Source organism: Bubalus kerabau, chromosome 14 (assembly GCF_029407905.1).
Source record: "Bubalus kerabau isolate K-KA32 ecotype Philippines breed swamp buffalo chromosome 14, PCC_UOA_SB_1v2, whole genome shotgun sequence".
In the NCBI taxonomy this organism is placed as follows: Eukaryota; Metazoa; Chordata; class Mammalia; order Artiodactyla; family Bovidae; genus Bubalus; species Bubalus kerabau.
In genome coordinates this window covers 66,616,398-66,634,693 of record NC_073637.1, presented here as the reverse complement: position 1 = coordinate 66,634,693, position 18,296 = coordinate 66,616,398, and the positions used below count along the sequence as shown (strand labels likewise).

At 38.0% G+C, this 18,296-nt stretch overlaps 1 protein-coding gene across 6 annotated transcripts in view; it reads right to left on the bottom strand.

Annotated features, from left to right (window-relative positions):
* RGS22 (regulator of G protein signaling 22) overlaps positions 1–18,296 on the bottom strand; it is a 139,170-nt gene that overhangs the window by 23,074 nt on the left and 97,800 nt on the right. For 4 of the 6 annotated variants that reach the window (XM_055546526.1, XM_055546524.1, XM_055546525.1 and 1 more), the window contains 4 exons: positions 13,218–13,376; positions 10,311–10,379; positions 7,404–7,565; positions 2,058–2,237 (listed from right to left, as the gene is read on the bottom strand). In XM_055546526.1, the coding sequence (XP_055402501.1) occupies positions 2,058–2,237; positions 7,404–7,565; positions 10,311–10,379; positions 13,218–13,376 (570 nt within the window). Of the gene's footprint in view, positions 1–2,057; positions 2,238–7,403; positions 7,566–8,893; positions 9,391–10,310; positions 10,380–13,217; positions 13,377–18,296 lie in introns of those variants that run through there. The other 2 variants (XM_055546527.1, XM_055546529.1) reach the window with 2 other exon arrangements.

Genomic DNA, 18,296 nt, shown 5'->3' with positions numbered 1-18,296 from the left:
ATCCCTGGGATTCTCCAGGCAAGAACACTGGAGTGGGTTGCCATTTCCTTCTCCAGTGCATCAAAGTGAAAAGTGAAAGTGAAGTCGCTCAATCATGTCCCACCCTTAGCGACCCCATGGAATGCAGCCTACCAGGCTCCGTCATCCATGGGATTTTCCAGGCAAGAGTACTGGCGTGGGGTGCCATTGCCTTTCTATGGAAGTACAAGTATTTCAGTGGGCCTTCCCTGGTGTTCCATGATTAAGACACCACACTTCCACTGTAGGGGGCATGAATTTGATTGCTGACTGGGGAACTAAGATCCTGAATGCTGTGTGGCCAAAATAAAGCAAAAAAAAAAACAAAAAAAATTTAAAATCAATGCAGGGGTGCAAGTTCAATCCCTGGTCAGGGAATGAAGATCCCACATGCTGTGCAGCCAAAATAAACAAACAAATAAAAGTAAAAAATCTAATATTTCAGTAAGACAGAGATAGATGGCAGTGAGTGGAAAGGTATCTGCTTAGAGAGATATCGATGAAGGAATATGGTCTCCAGTCTGAGGACAATGGGAGTAGTCAAAATTGAGAGCAGAGAAGTGACATGATCAAATACACATTTTGAAAAAGATGGCTCCATCTGCAGTAAGTTAAACGGTTTCGAGAGAGTCTAGGGGCAGGGAATTTTGGTAATCAATGTGAGACACTGCAGACGTAAACTGAGGTAGTGGCATGGAGTTGGAGAAAAGTAGATAGAATAACAGATAAGGAGACAAATGGATACATGTTAGTGACTGAAGATCACCGAAGGTCAGGGAACAAAGGAGAGAGAAGACATGAAGGTGGCAACCAGATCTCTGGCTTGCACACCTGGGTCGGAGGTATGGCCTCCTCTAAGCTTCCTTAGGGAACACGGAAACAATAGATCTGGTGAGGTGAGGCCCCTAAATATTCTCTTATTCTCTGATACCCTTAAGATTATATTTAAGATATATCTGGGACTTTGTTTTGGGAAATGAGACAGAGGCATAAACTAAAGGACTCCAGTAAAGTTCCCTGGCTGCACTCCCTGGACAGTGTGGCGGAACCAACCAACATAAGCAGCTCGAGACGTTCACCATCAGCCTCGAGGCTGTGATCTGGATGGTTAAGCCTTGGCCTGGCTATCAGGAGACCCGGGCTAGGCTAAGTGATCTTTTCATTAACAGATGCTACAATTCTGACACCATGTTTTCTATTTCTCCCTAGCAGATCGTCAATCATTTGTCTATATTTTTCCCTATTTTAATGCATAATTTGGATGGTGAGTCTGCTTTCGGTTCCTTTTAGGACTTAGAACACAGCTGGCTTGCAAATGAAAATGTTCAGGAATAATGGTCTTTTTCCATGCTCAAGGGCATTCATACCCTAAATCTCTGTTTCATATCACTTAAATCATGACAGGGCCTTCCCTATTACCCCTATTATAATTTATTTTTCTTAATCATTTTTCGGGAACAACATCACTAAAAGGCTTTTCAAAATGCAAATAAACTATGTTCAGCAAATCACTGTTTTCTATTATTTATCTTAAAGAGAAGTAACTTGAGCAGGTTAACAGGCATGATTTTCCTTTCATGAGCTTGTGTACTTTATGTTGGTTGGGTACTTAAATCTCCTCTCACTTACTTTATGAGCTATGTGAATATTCCAACTTTTAAAAATACACAAATCTTGGGACACACATAATTTACACATTTTTTGTGGTAGCAGATATTTTAAAAGGAAATATGAATGGTGGGAAAGGAAGGAGAAATTAGTTGGGGATTTATAAATTAGAAATAAAATGATAACCATGCAAAGTCAAAGTATATAGAATTTTAAAAATTGTATTTGCTGTATATTACCATCAACAAAATAGCAAGTTACTAGTTTCTATGTTATATGGCATTGGCAACGTTTTTCTAATTAAATAGAATAAATCCCAGGATTAGGAGGATTCAAACCTTGCCAAATATGAATAATACAAAAACTTTAAAAGAATATCTAGACTACTAATCTATTTTAAAGTACGCTTACTACATGCCCTGATTTCTTACCTGTGCCTCTCTGAATACATATGGTCCCAACTCCTTCCTGTGTTCAATAATCTTCTGGGCTTGCTCTACTGGAATGTCAATTTGTAAAGCTGGGGGGATGCTGGAATTAATAAAGCAGTTGATAATAGTCATAATCTTCTTGTGTATGATAGACTCATCACAATGAGAATGGCACAAGTCCTAAACAAGGAGGAAAGATAGATCAATACATGATTAATGCATTAATAGAACACTTTATAGAATACATCAATATGTCTTTCAGTTAATATAATTGTAACTTCAGGTCAAGAGAGTACTGGGACATGTCAAGACTATCTTAAAAATCAGAGATTTTATTTTTCTTGGATTTGAAGAACCTAAGACTGTTTTTCTTTTTTGCTCCTAGCCTGTGTCTTCATGTCTGTGTGTGTCATGTTCTGCCACCCGTTCAGTCAAACTTTGCCTTTTAAAGGAACCTAAGACTTTGACACATATACCTTAAGTAAACAGAGATTTCATTTTAATCCTGGTTGCTTCTTCTCCTGGCAAAGAAGCAGCTTTAGTGTCTGCTTTGACTCATTTAACAAATTCGTATTAAGTACCTGCAGTATGCCAGACCTTGAGGTGAGCCCCAAGACACAGTACCTGTCCTTTAAAGGCTCAATATCTACAGGATGAGAAGCACGAAAACACATGATTCCAATCTGAGATAGCTAGTAAGTGGCACAATGGAGAACAAGCACCTAACTCAAGTTACAAGTGGATGCAAAAGCTTTTTCCACCATAACTGCTTCTATGCCAAGGTGATTTAGACTCAAAAATGCTAGCATATAAATGGGAATGCTGTATTTAATAGGTGTATTATTATGCATCTCAGTATCTATATTTTTTCAGATAACCTATTATATTATTATCTTTATAGCTAAAGAATTTAAATATAGTAATGATATATGTAATGATTAAAGACCCAGTTTTATGTCAGAGATGTAAGGCTATCACTTTTTAAGACAAAGAGGTAGCTGAGCTTGAATTATGACGTTTCTTTGCTAAAGATATTGTTCTCTAAATCAATAGAAAACACAAAAGTTTGGAAACTTGTAATTCTAGGCCAGAAATTAGCCAGCATTTATTAAGTGCTCACTGTATGACAGGCATTATAATAACGGTCTTAAGGACAGTTAAAGAAAATTTCTGGTGTTTGCCATATAAAACATTACATAAATAAGTTATAAGTTTGGCATAAATTATATGTGAAAAATCTTGATATAAATGTTACACTGAGACAACAGTTAGCATTTTTATGCAATTTAGGACTCCCTCAGAAAATGCCTATTTATAACACATGCTTGCTATGTTACCCCAAATTAAATTTTTTGCTGTTACTAGTGAAATTATCATATATTTGGTGAGCTGAGTTAGTTATTATTTTTGAAATTAATTTTTATTGGAGTATAGTTGCTTTACAATGATCCTGGTTTTTTATTATTATGGAAATATAAGGATTGTGAAATCAAAACAAATTTGTGAAATTATACAATGTTAATTTTGAGAGTGTAGAGTCAGAATTTAGACAGAATCCAACCTGGTATTTTTTATGGTTTTTATGCCCTACTCTACCATTAGTTGAGTTCACTTTTACTTATTGTTATCTCAGTTTAAGCACACAGTCGACCCTTGAACATGGGCGGGGCGCGGCGGGTGGTTAGGGGCACCAACCCCGCCCTTGCAATTGAAAATCCACGCATAACTTTACAGTTGGCCGTCTGTACCTGTGTTTCCACACCTGTGGATTCAAACAACAGTGGACTGTGAAGTACTGTAGTCTGAATTTGTTGAAAAAAACTCAGATATAAGTGGACCTTGCAGTTCAAACCCTTGCTGTTCAAGGGTCACCTGTACTGTCCTGTAATAAACGTTCTGTGTCTGCCTCGGTCTAGGTGATGGCCAGCTCAGGTACTTCACTGCACCCCGTGCGTCTCCCAGCCGTTGCACTGCTCACACTCGCATAACCACCCGCTCCGTCACTTGTCTGTCCCCCCTCTAACACTGCAAGCCCTGAGCGGAAAGGCTGGATCACAGCTGTAGCCTCAGGTTTTAGCCTGGCCCTTGGTAGATGCTCAACAAGTGTTTGCTGGATGTATATATCCTTCCAGTCTTTTCTCTTTGGGGACACACACACACACACACATACTTTATAAATCATACTGCTTTCTAGTAGCTAGGCTTTAAAAAATCAGTAAGATGAAGATATTTTTCCCATCACTGATTAATCTTCCAACAGCAAATTTGTAATGCCTTCAGAGTATTCTAATGCATAGATGTATTATAATTAAAGTAAGCAATGTTCTGCTGTTGAACATCATAGTTCTTTCCAGCTTTTCACAATTCAGAACTATCTCTGATTAAGATCATAGGAGCCACCCCTTTGCATATTATTACAATCATCCCTGGGAGGGAGTATAACTTAGTGGTTAAGGCCACAAGCTTTAGCAATAGAACGTCTTGGCTCAAATTCCAGCTCTACTACTTAGTTAGCTGTATGAGGCGCAGAAGTTTAACTTTTCTGTGCCTTAGTTTCTTCATCTGTAGAATGGTGAGAATTAACAGCTTTGACCTAGGATTCTTATAAAGGATAAGGTAGTTATCACGTGAAAAGCATTAAGATAATCTCTGACAGACATAAACACTTAGTATGAGTAAGTCATATAAAAATGAGCTCAGTTAAGACTTGCTAGGTTTCTTTCTGGCAAACTTCCTCAAGACCTAATTCAAGTATCATCACTTCTTTTTCTGAAAAACTTTTCTTGGGAGTAGAGTGATTTACAATGTTATGTTAGTTTCAGGAGTACAGCAAAGTGAATCAGTTATACATATACATATAACCACTTTTTTTTAAGATTCTTTTCCTACATAAGTCATTACAGAGGACTGAGTAGAGTTCTCTGTAAGAATCATCACTTCTGCTGAGACCTCCCTGACCTACCACCCTCCCTGAATCATCCCCTCCACTGTATCAAAATTATAACCAGTTAGAATATGGATTATAATCAACGTTATTTCATCATATTTTGTTTTCATGGATGACTCCCCTCCTCGAGGGAAGACAATATATTATATCCATTTTTTTTTTATTTCTGCAATCTAGCATTTAGTAAATACTTACTGAATAAACACACTTCAATAGCATGATTTTTAATAGCTATATAGGATTACATGTCCCCCATTCTACAGCACAGAAAAGATATTTAAATGAAGACCAAGGGCAGCTCTGGAGGAGTGACAGTCACAAAGGGTTAACTATGTATGAGTCTCTGTTTTTTTTTAAATGCTTATTTTGCACAGCTTATCTCCTTACCTTTTGTCGTAACAGGGTTGGACCTACTCGTATTCATTTTACCTTAAAGACCATAATAATTTCCTGTTGTGGAAAACAGATTCTACCCCCTTTTTAATTTTCAAAAAATTATTTTAATATTATTTATCTTGTGATAGATTTTGAAAGAACTTATATCTCAAAATACTTTTTTTTTTCCCTTGGAGAAATTTTTGTGTTGAGAAAGGTACAAAAACTGTGGATAACAGAAAAGAGTAGAAAACAGTTTCATGGAATGCTGGGGAAAGTCTGGAAGCAAAATGGTATTGAGCAACTAGTAACTGTATAGAATAAACATGATGCAGAATATTAGTTGGAGAAGGCAATGGCACCCCACTCCAGTACTCTTGCCTGGAAAATCCCATGGATGGAGGAGTCTGGCGGGCTGCAGACCATGGGGTTGTGAAGAGTCAGACACGACTGAGCGACTTCACTTTCGCTTTTCATTTTCATGCATTGGAGAAAGAAATGGCAACCCACTCCAGTGTTCTTGCCTGGAGAATCCCAGGGACGGGGGAGCCTGGTGGGCTGCCGTCTATGGGGTCACACAAAGTCGGACACGACTGAAGCGACTTAGCAGTAGCCGCAGAGTATTAGTGCCGCATAATCCCTGCCTGGAGAAGGGAATGGCAACCCACTCCAGTATTCTTGCCTGGAGAATCCCACGGCCAGAGGAGCCTGGTGGGCTACAGTCCACAGGGTTGCACAGAATCGGACACAACTAAAGCGACTTACCACACGCTGCAATCCGTGCTTAGATCATAGTTCAATTGAAAGCCTTATCCTCTTGAATTCCAGTTTTATTTTTACTCCCTACTTTTATAAAAATGGGATTAAACAGGCTGATTGCAAGGTAATGAGCCTGCTTACCTTGGGAGCAGGGATGTCTACTCTTATGTATTTTGAGACAACATTCCTGTTTTCAAGTCTAGGTTATATAACCTAGAGAGTCCTTTCCTCCTCTTCAATGCAGAGATTCCATCAAATAATTAAACCTGATAATAAACTGCTTTGATAGCTAACAGCTTGCTCTTTCACTTATTTTGTTAAGAATTTGGCCATTCTGATAGAGAAGCCTCTTTCATTTCTGATGGTTTATTCCTCTGTAATCCATTATCTTTGAACACTATTGCTGCAAATATGGTTAGGAGGAATTTTTGTAAAGAAGCCTTGGTTAAAGTGCTGAATATGAGTATCTTCAGGAAAAAAATGTACATTTATAGATAAGTAATATGCAAAAATATAGTTAAAACTTCTCAGGAAGATTCTCATTAGAACATAATATATGTGAAACCCTGAAAAATCTAATACCATCATTTCAAGGCTAACTCTTACTCTTCACTATACAATAATAAATATATCTAATACAGACAATAAATACCTCAGTATTTACATATTGAGACATTACTTTGTCAACAAAGGTTCATCTAGTCAAGGCTATGGTTTTTCCTGTGGTCATGTATGGATGTGTGAGGGTTGGACTGTGAAGAAGGCTGAGTGCTGAAGAATTGATGCTTTTGAACTGTGGTGTTGGAGAAGACTCTTGAGAGTCCCTTGGACTACAAGGGGATCCAACCAGTCCATTCTGAAGGAGATCAGCCCTGGGATTTCTTTGGAAGGAATGATGCTAAAGCTGAAACTCCAGTACTTTGGCCACCTCATGCGAAGAGTTGACTCACTGGAAAAGACTCTGATGCTGGGAGGGATTGGGGACAGGAGGAGAAGGGGACGACAGAGGATGAGATGGCTGGATGGTATCACTGACTCGATGGACGTGAGTCTGAGTGAACTCTGGGAGTTGGTGATGGACAGCGAGGCCTGGCGTGCTGCGATTCACGGGGTCACAAAGAGTCGGACACGACTGAACTGAACTGAACTGACTGATGAAGACATCAAGTCAGGATACAAATCTTGTCCATATAGTTAGGAATCTGATATGTTAATGCACTTCCTCCTTTAAAAGAGGTGGTTTTCTCCAGCTTCTAATACAATACCTTATATTTTTGTACTTCTTGCCAAAAGAGCACCCCATTTTCCAATAAATCTCCTTTTAGAGCCACAAAGCGTTGAAATTGTCTTGCAGTAACTGGATTCAATAAAGCTTTACGGAAAGCAATGATTTCACAAGACGAAGATATCCACTTACTCTCCACAGGCTGTCCAAATCAGAGAATACATAAAATTAACTGTGTTCTAAAAATTAATAATAAAGTCATTTATTAGGCTAAAAATTACCAACTTCTATCTCCTTTGTTTTGGGCTGTTGAAATTTATAGCATGGATAAAGAGAATTTGGCAACTTCCCCTCTCTTTTCTTCTCCCTTTTGTCTCCTTTATATTTTATGGCATCATTTTTTTAAGAGATGGGGAGAAAATGAAATGATTGGATGACTTAGAACATATGATTATATTACAGAGGACTGAGAATGTTAATAATCATTAGAGTTTGAGAGATGGTGAAAAACTACATTTGGGTATATAGTATGAATTCTGTGCTTAAACACAACAAAGTAATCACGATGTTATGATTATATATTATTTTATAATTATGTATACCAGATGTTATATATTAATATATATTTTTCTTGACTTTCAAAAAGTAAAAGCAGTTTAACATTTAAGATATTTTTTAAAAAACTGTAGGAAAAATTACCAATTAATCCTATTATAATTTAAATAGGAAATTTATTGTGGAGCTTCACTATAATTCTATCCTAGAAAGATAATGGGTTTTTTTTTGTCTTTGTTTTTGGCTTTGGATTCTGGCTGTGGGCTTGTGGGATCTTAGTTTCCTAACTAGGGATCGAACCTGGGGCAGAGCCATGAAAGCCCTGAGTCCTCACCACTGGACTACCAGGGAATTCCCAAAAGACCAAGTTTTTAGGTGGGGCATCTTTATATTATTTTAATAATAAATTACTATTAATAATTAATAACAAGAAGAAATGAAACTATTAATGCATATTTTTGATGATAAACTTTGTCTGACCCAGGATTCACTTTACACAACAGAAAAGACATACTATTTTACTATAAAGGCATTACTTTTATAAAGGCATTACTTATTTTATATCTTCTCAGTTTTGAAGTATATGATGTCTACTCTTCTTGATATACTTTTCTTTCTTTATTCCTTTCTGGCTGTGCTGGGTCTCAGTTGCTGTGAGCGGGGCTCCTCTCCAGTTACGGTGCGATGGCGTCTAACTGCGGTGGTTTCTCTTGTTGTGGAGCATGGGCTCCAGAGTGTGCAGGCTCAGCAGTCCTGGCACAGGGGGTTAGTCGCCCACAACATGTGTAATCTCTCCGGACCAGCGATCAAACCTGAGCCCTCTGTGTTGGCAGGTGGATACTTAACTGCTAGACCACCAGGGAACTCCTATTATGTCTACTTTTTTTACCTTGACCATTTTAGGTCACATATTCACCCCCCTTTAGCCTCTCAGATTAAAAAACATAATATATTTTATTCAATTTACTGAATAGATTTTTTTTTTACATTTGATAAATTTATTGACGTTCCCAAAATCTGAGGTTAGCCTACAACCATGCCAGGAAGCATCATTCTAAAGGCAATTTTTTGGATGAACTTAGGAATTATAGTAAAATCAATGACAAATATCCATTATACATAATAAATATCCGTTACTGACAATGTGTAAGCTAAGTTTCTTGAAACAAATCATATGTGACCAACGATAAAAGTGTTTAAGAGACCTATGTAAAAAGTCTATGGGAACACAAAGGAAGGAGTAACTAATTTTGCCTGGGGGAGTAGGGACTTTACAGAGAAAGACTTTGAGGGTGACTGCTGAGGTGGAAACTGCAAAGTGAACGCAGCTCCAGGGAGCCGAGATGAATGGTGGTGCCTTCATTGCAGATAAAGTGAGTAGACGTCTATCACAATTTTAGTGAGCCACATGTGGAGTTTCAAGGACAAAAAGTTAAGACCCTCACCAGATGGTCCATATTAAAATTATAGCCCTATAAGTAGGAACAACTATGTATTAGACTGGGATGTTTATTTAAAACCCACTCAACAAATAATGTTTTAAGACCTGCTTCTTAAGATACTAAAACTTAGTCATTTAACGAAAACCCATAATTTAACTAAATAGAAAATAACATAATATATAATGCACAATAATATGAAATATAAGCCCATTCTATTTAGCATTTTGAAAAATATATAAAAGGGACAAATATAAGACTATTTCCTTTTGAGAAGAAAACACAGAAAAAAAGCATCCTAACTGATACATATACTCCTCTAATAGTCTAACAGATTTTTATCTTTGCTAGATTGTAGAAGGTCTCTAGTTTGACATTTTATCAAGACCTACAGAAGGATGAATACAAATAAATCTGTAGGCTCAAAAAGAAGACTGTGTTTATCGTTCCTGTTAAGAAGAAAAATAGGCAATTTCTAAGAAGGTATCATATTATAGTGGTTTAAATAATCACCAAAATGACAGTTATCTTAATTCTTTTCAAGTTAAAATGTACTTCTAAATAAAGAGGATAATGTAAGATAATTTAAGTTACTGATTCCACGGCATACTCCTCGTTCTTTTTGTGTAATCTACTCCCAGTAATAAATAAGCTACCACATGCTGGAAAAACAGCCTGTCTCAATAAATCCATCACAAGCAAAATAACTAAAAATATATATTCAAAATCCAATCACACACTTCCAGAGTTGAACAGGTCAAGGAAATCTTTAAGAAGAGGGCTCCAGTAGAATTACACTTTCCCTGAGAGTCCTTCAGCCAGTTAAGAATAGTGTCAGCATCTGCTGGCTTAGAAAGCATTATCTACAATGAAGATCTTTGTATAGGAAGGGGAAGAAAAATACTTTGACAGTTGGAACTTAAAAAAGGAAGAATATAACCAATACTACTTGCCTTCCAGACTCCAATTTTCCTTTCACGCTTTTGTAGTAAAAGCTCTTCAGCTATGTCTTTTATCTGTACCTAGAAGCAAAACCAATGATTTTATCCAGTTATTCAGAATGTCCACAGTGTTGAAATCACTTACTGATTCAACAGCTTTAAAAAATGCAGTAAAGGTCAGTGTGGGGGACTTCTCTGGTGGTCCAATGGTTAAGAATCCGCCTTTGAATGCAGGGGACATGGCTTTGGTCCTTGGCTGGGGGACTAGGAGCCCACATGCCATGGGGCGATTAACCCCGCATGCTACTGTAACTAATGAGCCCATGCTACAACAAAAGGTTCTGCATGTCACAACTAAGACCTGATGCAGTCAAAAATATATGTTTTTTCAAAGGTCAGTGTGGATAAGAGAGAAAACAGGAGAAAGAGGATTAAGACTTAGAAATGGAAGCCCTGCCCAGGTCCTTGGGCAAGTCACTCAAATTCTCTGAAGTTTCCTCATCTGCAAAATGGAGATAATATACCTGAGTGTACTGCCCCAAAGGTAGACAACTTTGAGTCACATGGAAACTGAAGCTGGAAAGATAATTAAGACTTCCCAGATTTTTGTGCTATTCTCCAGCCACAACTAATGGATAGCTGGTGAGAATCTGGGGCTCTGTGATGACTGGGAGGGACAGGATGGCAGGAGGGGAGGGAGGCTAGGAAGGGAGGGCAGGTATGCATAATTCTGGCTGATCTGTGTTGTTGTATGGCAAAAATCAACACAACACTGTAAAAACTGTAATAGAAAGAATCAAGCTGGACTAAAAAAAAAAAAAAAGTACAAAAGTTACTCAATACAGGGAGGGAACACAGTAGACATTTCTTAAGGTTATTGCCGGTTCACAGTATTTTCCATTTGGGGGAACCACCCTTGCCAATCTGTGCCCGGCAACTCTCCTCAATAGCAGGTAGATCCAGGAGCTGACATAGAAAGACAGGGACTGGAATCACTGCTGCTGAGTCTCTTGGTAGCCACATGGTGGAGAAAAGATGTGAGAAGTCTTTTTGCTGAGTTCCCAGGGCTGTCCTGGCCCCTGGCCAGCTTTAGAAATAAAGCTTGGGTGTCAACTCTTCCCCTGAGCGTGTGAGATGCTCCAGCATAATTTTATTACAAATTCTTGATCTCCCTTCCCCTTTGTCTTTGCTTAAGGCTGCCAGAATCAGTGTATGCTGTTGGCCACCCAAAGAATTGCTAAATCAGGAAGGAGCTGTAAATTAGAATAAATATTACTCTGGTAATCATAGTGGGAAAACATGGTAAACAGGATTAGTAAGCCAAATATCTTTTTACTTGGCTTTGGATAGACAATTAGAGTTTGCTGAAGAAAGAAAATGAGGAAATCTGAATTGTCCCAAAGCTTATTTCCATGAACTTTCTGCTTAAAACAAGTCAGGTCTTCTCCCCCATACTGTCAGTTCAGTTCAGTGGCTCAGTTATGTCTGACTCTTTGTGATCCCATGAACCCCAGCACGCCAGGCCTCCCTGTCCATCACCAACTCCCAGAGTCCACACAAACCCATGTCCATTGAGTCATTGATGCCATCCAGCCATCTCATCCTCTGTCGTCCCCTTCTCCTCCTGCCCTCAATCTTTCCCAGCAGCGGGGTCTTTTCAAATGAGTCAGCTCTTCGCATCAGGTGGCCCAAGTATTGGAGTTTCAGCTTCAACATCAGTCCTTCCAATGAATACCCAGGACCCACTTCCCTTAAGATGGACTGGCTGGATCTCCTTGCAGTCCAAGGGACTCTCAAGAATCTTCTCCAACACCACAGTTCAAAAGCATCAATTCTTTGGCTCAGCTTTCTTCACAGTCCAACTCTCACATCCATCCATGACCACTGGAAAACCCATAGCCTTGACTAGACTGTAAGTTCCATGTTTCCAGCTGTACTGTGTTTTCCATAACTTAAAGTGCTCAGAAGACTAAGGATCTTTCCAGATAAGTAAGACTCAAAGTGTTTGATAAATTAAATATGGAAGGCAGGTTTTTAACATCCTTCCTGGTCAATACTAATAGCATGTACTTTGCACATTAAACTCCAGAATTACATGTTCTTTACTCCTTGTATTCATTTTGTAAAGATCAGGTTTGCCTGATTTTGGATGTGATAATGACATCTAAAATTATCAAAGCAATACCTGCTTTTTATAAAACACAAACTAAACAAAGTAAAGCAACAACAACAAAAACCCTACTTTCTCACTCCCCATACCCATTCCCAGGAGGTAGATCCTTTTTTGATCTTTGTTCATAAACATAAATAGAGATAGAGAGGAGAGAGAAATGCATAGACATATATAGAGATATAAGCATATATAATGGGACTGTCTTCTATGTTTGATTGCTCTGATCCTGCTTGTTTCACTCAGTAAATAACATGTTTCATCATCAATATTTGTAGAAATCTCATTTTTGTAATCTCATTTTATATGGAAATCTGCATAGTTTTCCACAGTATGGAATTATCATTATTCATTTGATTATTCCCATTTGTATACCCTTGTCCATTTATATGAAGATTCAATAATAATATAAAAAATAGCAACTATAGTAAGACAATGTGTGAGTGTTTGCTGTGTGCCAGGCACCATTCTAAGAAACTATACATATATCATTTCCTCTTCATAACAATCTTATGAAGCTATTACTCTTATTAACTCCATTTTTTCCCAAATGAGAAAACTGAGGTTTATAAAACGTAGTATTGTACAATTAATATGTGACAGTGTTGAGATTAAATCTTGAGAAGTGTGACTCTCAGCTCTTAACCACTATGCCACAGTAGTACAATAGCTGAGTCAACAGGGACGCACATTTAATGTTGTGAGAGGTGCTGTCAGTTGCTATCCCAAGTTTATATTAACTTATATACCTTTATCTTTTGACGCGCCGCAAACTGTTCACTTGCAAGAAACAACGGCAACCAAACATTTTCTAGTCTATTTAGGACATGCTTCTGAATTTCGATTAGAACGGCTGCATCAAGTTGCTCGTGGAGAATCTTTCCCCAGCCACCACTTAAATTCATTATCTAAGAAAGAAAAAATGAAACAAACTTCTGTATAAGCAAAGAAATACTAATGGTCATTCATTTATTCATGCACCCCAAAACCATATGCTGAGCCCATGATTTTCATTTTCTATAAAATAGCTCCTGGCTTTATTGTGTATAGTAAAGACAGATAACTCCCCTAATATCAAACAGAGAATTGTGGTGTATGTGATGGTTGTTTTAGAAGTATGATTTTGCTAATTTAGTCTTGTATCAAAGCACACAGGGCTCTGTATCCTCTGTGACAACTGCAGGGCCACTTTTTTCTCTATGGCTTCAATTTCCTCAACTGTGAAGCAAGGCCATTAGTCTTTTAGTTTTCTAAGTTCTCTTCTAGGTCAAATATTCTGTGAAGCTCTGATTCTACTCAAATGGACTTCTTTGAGAAGGCATTTTCTTTTGTTTGAGAAAAATAACGCATTACTTCATTAAGAGACGAACGACTCAGGTATTATAAATGTGCATATTACCAATAAACACTGGGTTGGAGGCAGTGGAATGATGGTGGTAGCAAGGTAGGGCTGTTCCAACAACTTCAAAGAAGAAAACAGAGATGATAGGAAGCAGAAAAAGGCCAGGTTGAACTGACAATAGTCGCTGACGTGCATCAGTAGCCCTTTCATAAGACACAATTTCTCTGTAGCCAAAATCATCTTCTACAAAATTACTGATTTCAGTAATACTAATGGCCATAAAATTAATAAATTAAAAAATACTAATGGCCATTTCCTACTAGAAATCATTGTGGTTTTTACCTGTTTCTGTGTACATATCACTCAAAATTGGTGAGTTGTTTGCACAGAGGAAGAAAAATTGGACTCCTCATTGGAAAAATTATCTCTTCTTAGCTCTCCTTTTATTAATAAGATTAAATCCTAGTAATAATATTATTTTATATAAAAACAAAAAAGAGAAACTCTCTTCACCATCTTTTAATAATATTTATCAAATACTATAAACAATAATATGGTTTCTGTATAAAAATAAGAAGAAAAGAGAATAAAAGACTACTTTGCTAATCAAACTGCACACTGGCCACACAACTAAAATTAGAACTAGCATGGTCTATATAAAACATAAAGTGATACAGGTATCCTTAAGTATAAAATAGGCAAATAAAATGAAAGACAAAGGTGAGGAAGAAGGCTCATTTGGAAAACTCTTCTGTAATAAGCCCAACCATTTGCTATGACAGCAATGGTGACTTTTTCCATTGCATTTTTAATTCTCAGCAAGTTTTACTATGGAAGGTTCACACAGTAGCATCAGATACCATGAAACCTCATGCAATGCAGCACAAGCCAAATAGAAAACAAACACTTTCCATGTGTTTATTTCATACTTATGCTTATTGAGATACTCCCAGCCATTTTTGCTAATACATCCCAGATTTGTATCTCAGGGAACCAAAGGCAAGACATTCTTCTTAAGGTTGCTTAATTCTAGAATTTCTTCTCTCACTTACTCCCAAGAACTTTTGTTTATTTTCCCCTCAAAGATCTAGATTTTAAACTTGGTATGCCCTACTTGTGAATACCTCTGAATTTTTCTTTAATTTACTGAATTAATCTGAGATTCTTTTTTTTTTTTTTTCCTTAACAAATGTATGCCATTAGGGTTGTGATCCACACAGTCAAAGGCTTTGGCATAGTCAGTAAAGCCAGAAGTAGATGTTTTTCTGGAACTCTCTTGCTTTTTCTGTGATCCAGTGGATGTTGGCAATTTGATCTCTGGTTCCTCAGCCTTTTCTAAATCCAGCTTGAACATCTGGAAGTTCACGGTTCACGTACTGTTGAAGCCTGGCTTAGAGAATTTTGAGCATAACTTTACTAGCGTGTGAGATGAGTGCAATTGTGCGGTAGTTTGAGCATTCTTTGGCACTGCCTTTTTTTGGGATTGGAATGAAAATGGACCTTTTCCAGTCCTGTGGCCACTGCTGAGTTTTCCAAATTTGCTGGCATATTGAGTGCAGCACTTTCACAGCATCATCTTTCAGGATTTGAAATAGCTCAACTGGACTTCCATCACCTCCACTAACTTTGTTCGTAGTGATGCTTTCTAAGGCCCACTTGACTTCACATTCCGGGATGTTTGGCTCTAGGTGAGTGATCACAGCATCATGATTATCTGGATCATGAAGATCTTTTTTGTATAGCTCTTTTGTGTATTCTTGCCACCTCTTCTTAGTATCTTCTGCTTCTGTTAGGTCCATACCATTTCTGTCCTTTATTGTGCACATTTTTGCATGAAATGTTCCCTTGGTATCTCTAATTTTCTTGAAGAGATCTCTAGTCTTTCCCATTCTATTGTTTTCCTCTATTTCTTTGCATTGATCACTGAGGAAGGCTTTCTTATCTCTCCTTGCTTTTCTTTGGAACTCTGCATTCAAATGGGTATATCTTTCCTTTTCTCCTTTACTTTTTGCTTCTCTTCTTTTCACAGCTATTTGTAAGGCCTCCTCAGACAACCATTTTGCCTTTTGGCATTTTTTTTCTTGAGGATGGTCTTGATCCCTGCCTCCTGTACAGTGTCACAAACCTCTGTCCATAGTTCTTTAGGCACTCTGTCTAACAGATTTAATCCCTTGAATCTATTTCTTACTTCTACTGTAAGGAATTTGATTTAGGTCATACCTGAATGGTCCAATGGTTTTCCCTACCTTCTTCAATTTAAGTCTGTATTTGGAAATAAGGAGTTCATGATCTGAGCCACAGTCAGCTCCCAGTCTTGTTTTTGCTGACTGTATAGAGCTTCTCCGTCTTTGGCTGCAAAGAATATAATCAATCTGATTTCGGTATTGACCATCTGATGCTGTCCATGTGTAGAGTCTTCTCTTGTGTTGTTGGAAAAGGGTGTTTGCTATGACCAGTGTGTTCTCTTGGCAAAATTCTATTAGCCTTTGCCCTGCTTCATTCTGTACTCCAAGGCCAAATTTGCCTGTTACTGCAGGTATTAACTTCCTACTTTTGCATTCCAGTCCCCTATAATGAAAAGGACATCTTTTTTGGGTGTTAGTTCTATAAGATCTTGTAGGTATTCATAGAACCATTCAATTTCAGTTTTTTCAGCATTACTGGTTGGGGCATAGACTTGGATTACTGTGATATTGAATGGTTTGCCTTGGAAACAAAGAGATCATTCTGTGGTTTTTGAGATTGCATCCAAGTACTGCATTTTTGACTACTTTGACTGTGTGGATCACAACAAACTGTGGAAAATTCTGAAAGAGATGGGAATACCAAACCACCTGACCTGCCTCTTGAGAAATCTGTATGCAGGTCAAGAAGCAACAGTTAGAACTGGACATGGAATAACAGACTGGTTCCAAAGTGGGAAAGGAGTACATCAAGGCTGTATATCATCACCCTGCTTATTTAACTTATATGCAGAATACACCATGAGAAACCCTGGGCTGGATGAAGCACAAGCTGGAATCAAGATTTCTGGGAGAAATATCAATAACCTCAGATAATGCAGATGATACCACCCTTATGGCAGAAATTGAAGAGGAACTAAAAAGCCTCTTGATGAAAATGAAAGAGGAGAGTGAAAGAATTGGCTTAAAACTCAACATTCAGAAAACTAAGATCATGGCATCTGGTCCCATAACTTCATGGCAAATAGAGGGGGAAACAGTGTAAACAGTGGCTGACTTTATTTTTGGGGGCTCCAAAATCACTGCAGATGGTGATTGCAGCCATGAAATAAAAAGACGCTTGCTCCTTGGAAGAAAAGTTATGACCAAACTAGACAGCATATTAAAAAGCAGAGACATTACTTTGCCAACAAAGGTCCGTCTAGTCAAAGCTATGGTTTTTCCAGTGGTCATGTATGGATGTAAGAATTGGACTATAAAGAAAGCTGAGCGCCGAAGAACTGATGCTTTTAATTGTGGTGTCGGAGAAGACTCTTGAGAGTCTCTTGGACTGCAAGGAGATCCAACCAGTCAATCCTAAAGGAAATCAGTCCTGAATATTCATTGGAAGGACTGATGCTGAAGCTGAAATTCCAATATTTTGGCCACCTGATGTGAAGAACTGACTCATGGGAAAAGACCCTGATGCTGGGAAACATTGAAGGCGTGAGGAAAAGGGGATTGACAGAGGATGAGATTGTTGGATAGCATCTCTGACTCAATGGACATGAGTTTGAGTAAACTTTGGGAGTTGGTGATAGACAGGGAAGCGTGGAGTACTACAGTCCATGGCATCACAAACAGTCCAACACAACTGAGCAACTGAACTGAACTGATGCCGTTATGATATAGGGCTTCCCTGATAGCTCAGTTGGTAAAGAATCCACCTGCAATGCAGGAGACCCTGGGTTATTCCTGGGTCAGGAAGTTCCGCTGGAGAAGGGATAGGCTACCCACTCCAGTATTCTTGGGCTTCCCTGGTGGCTCAGCTGGTAAAGAATCTGCCTGCAATACGGGAGACCTGGGTTGGATCCCTGGGAAGCCAGGATCTTAATTAATTATGAACAATGCATATGGTATGCATTGTTTTAAACTATGAAAATAAAGAAATCAAATGCTATACATTTGATCTAGCAAACTTCTAGTACTAGCAAACTTCAAGTTAAATAAATTATAACACTTAATTTTATATTTCAAAGTCATTAAAATTGAGCCATATCTCATGTATCAATTACATGAACACTCAAACCCACTGCTGAATCCCATTACATTTGTACACTTATTAATAAGTTGTGATTAAGGCCTTATGATTTTGGCTCAACAAAATGGCAAATCTATGTTCCTGGTCAATAGAAATAGTTTTGGAAGACAATTCAATGGCAAACAGGATTTTTCAAAGATTGATTATGTTTTGAGCAATATCAGTTAAGAGAAGAACAGAAAAGAGGTAGAGATGAGGCTTAACAGCTAATAATGGCTGTTTT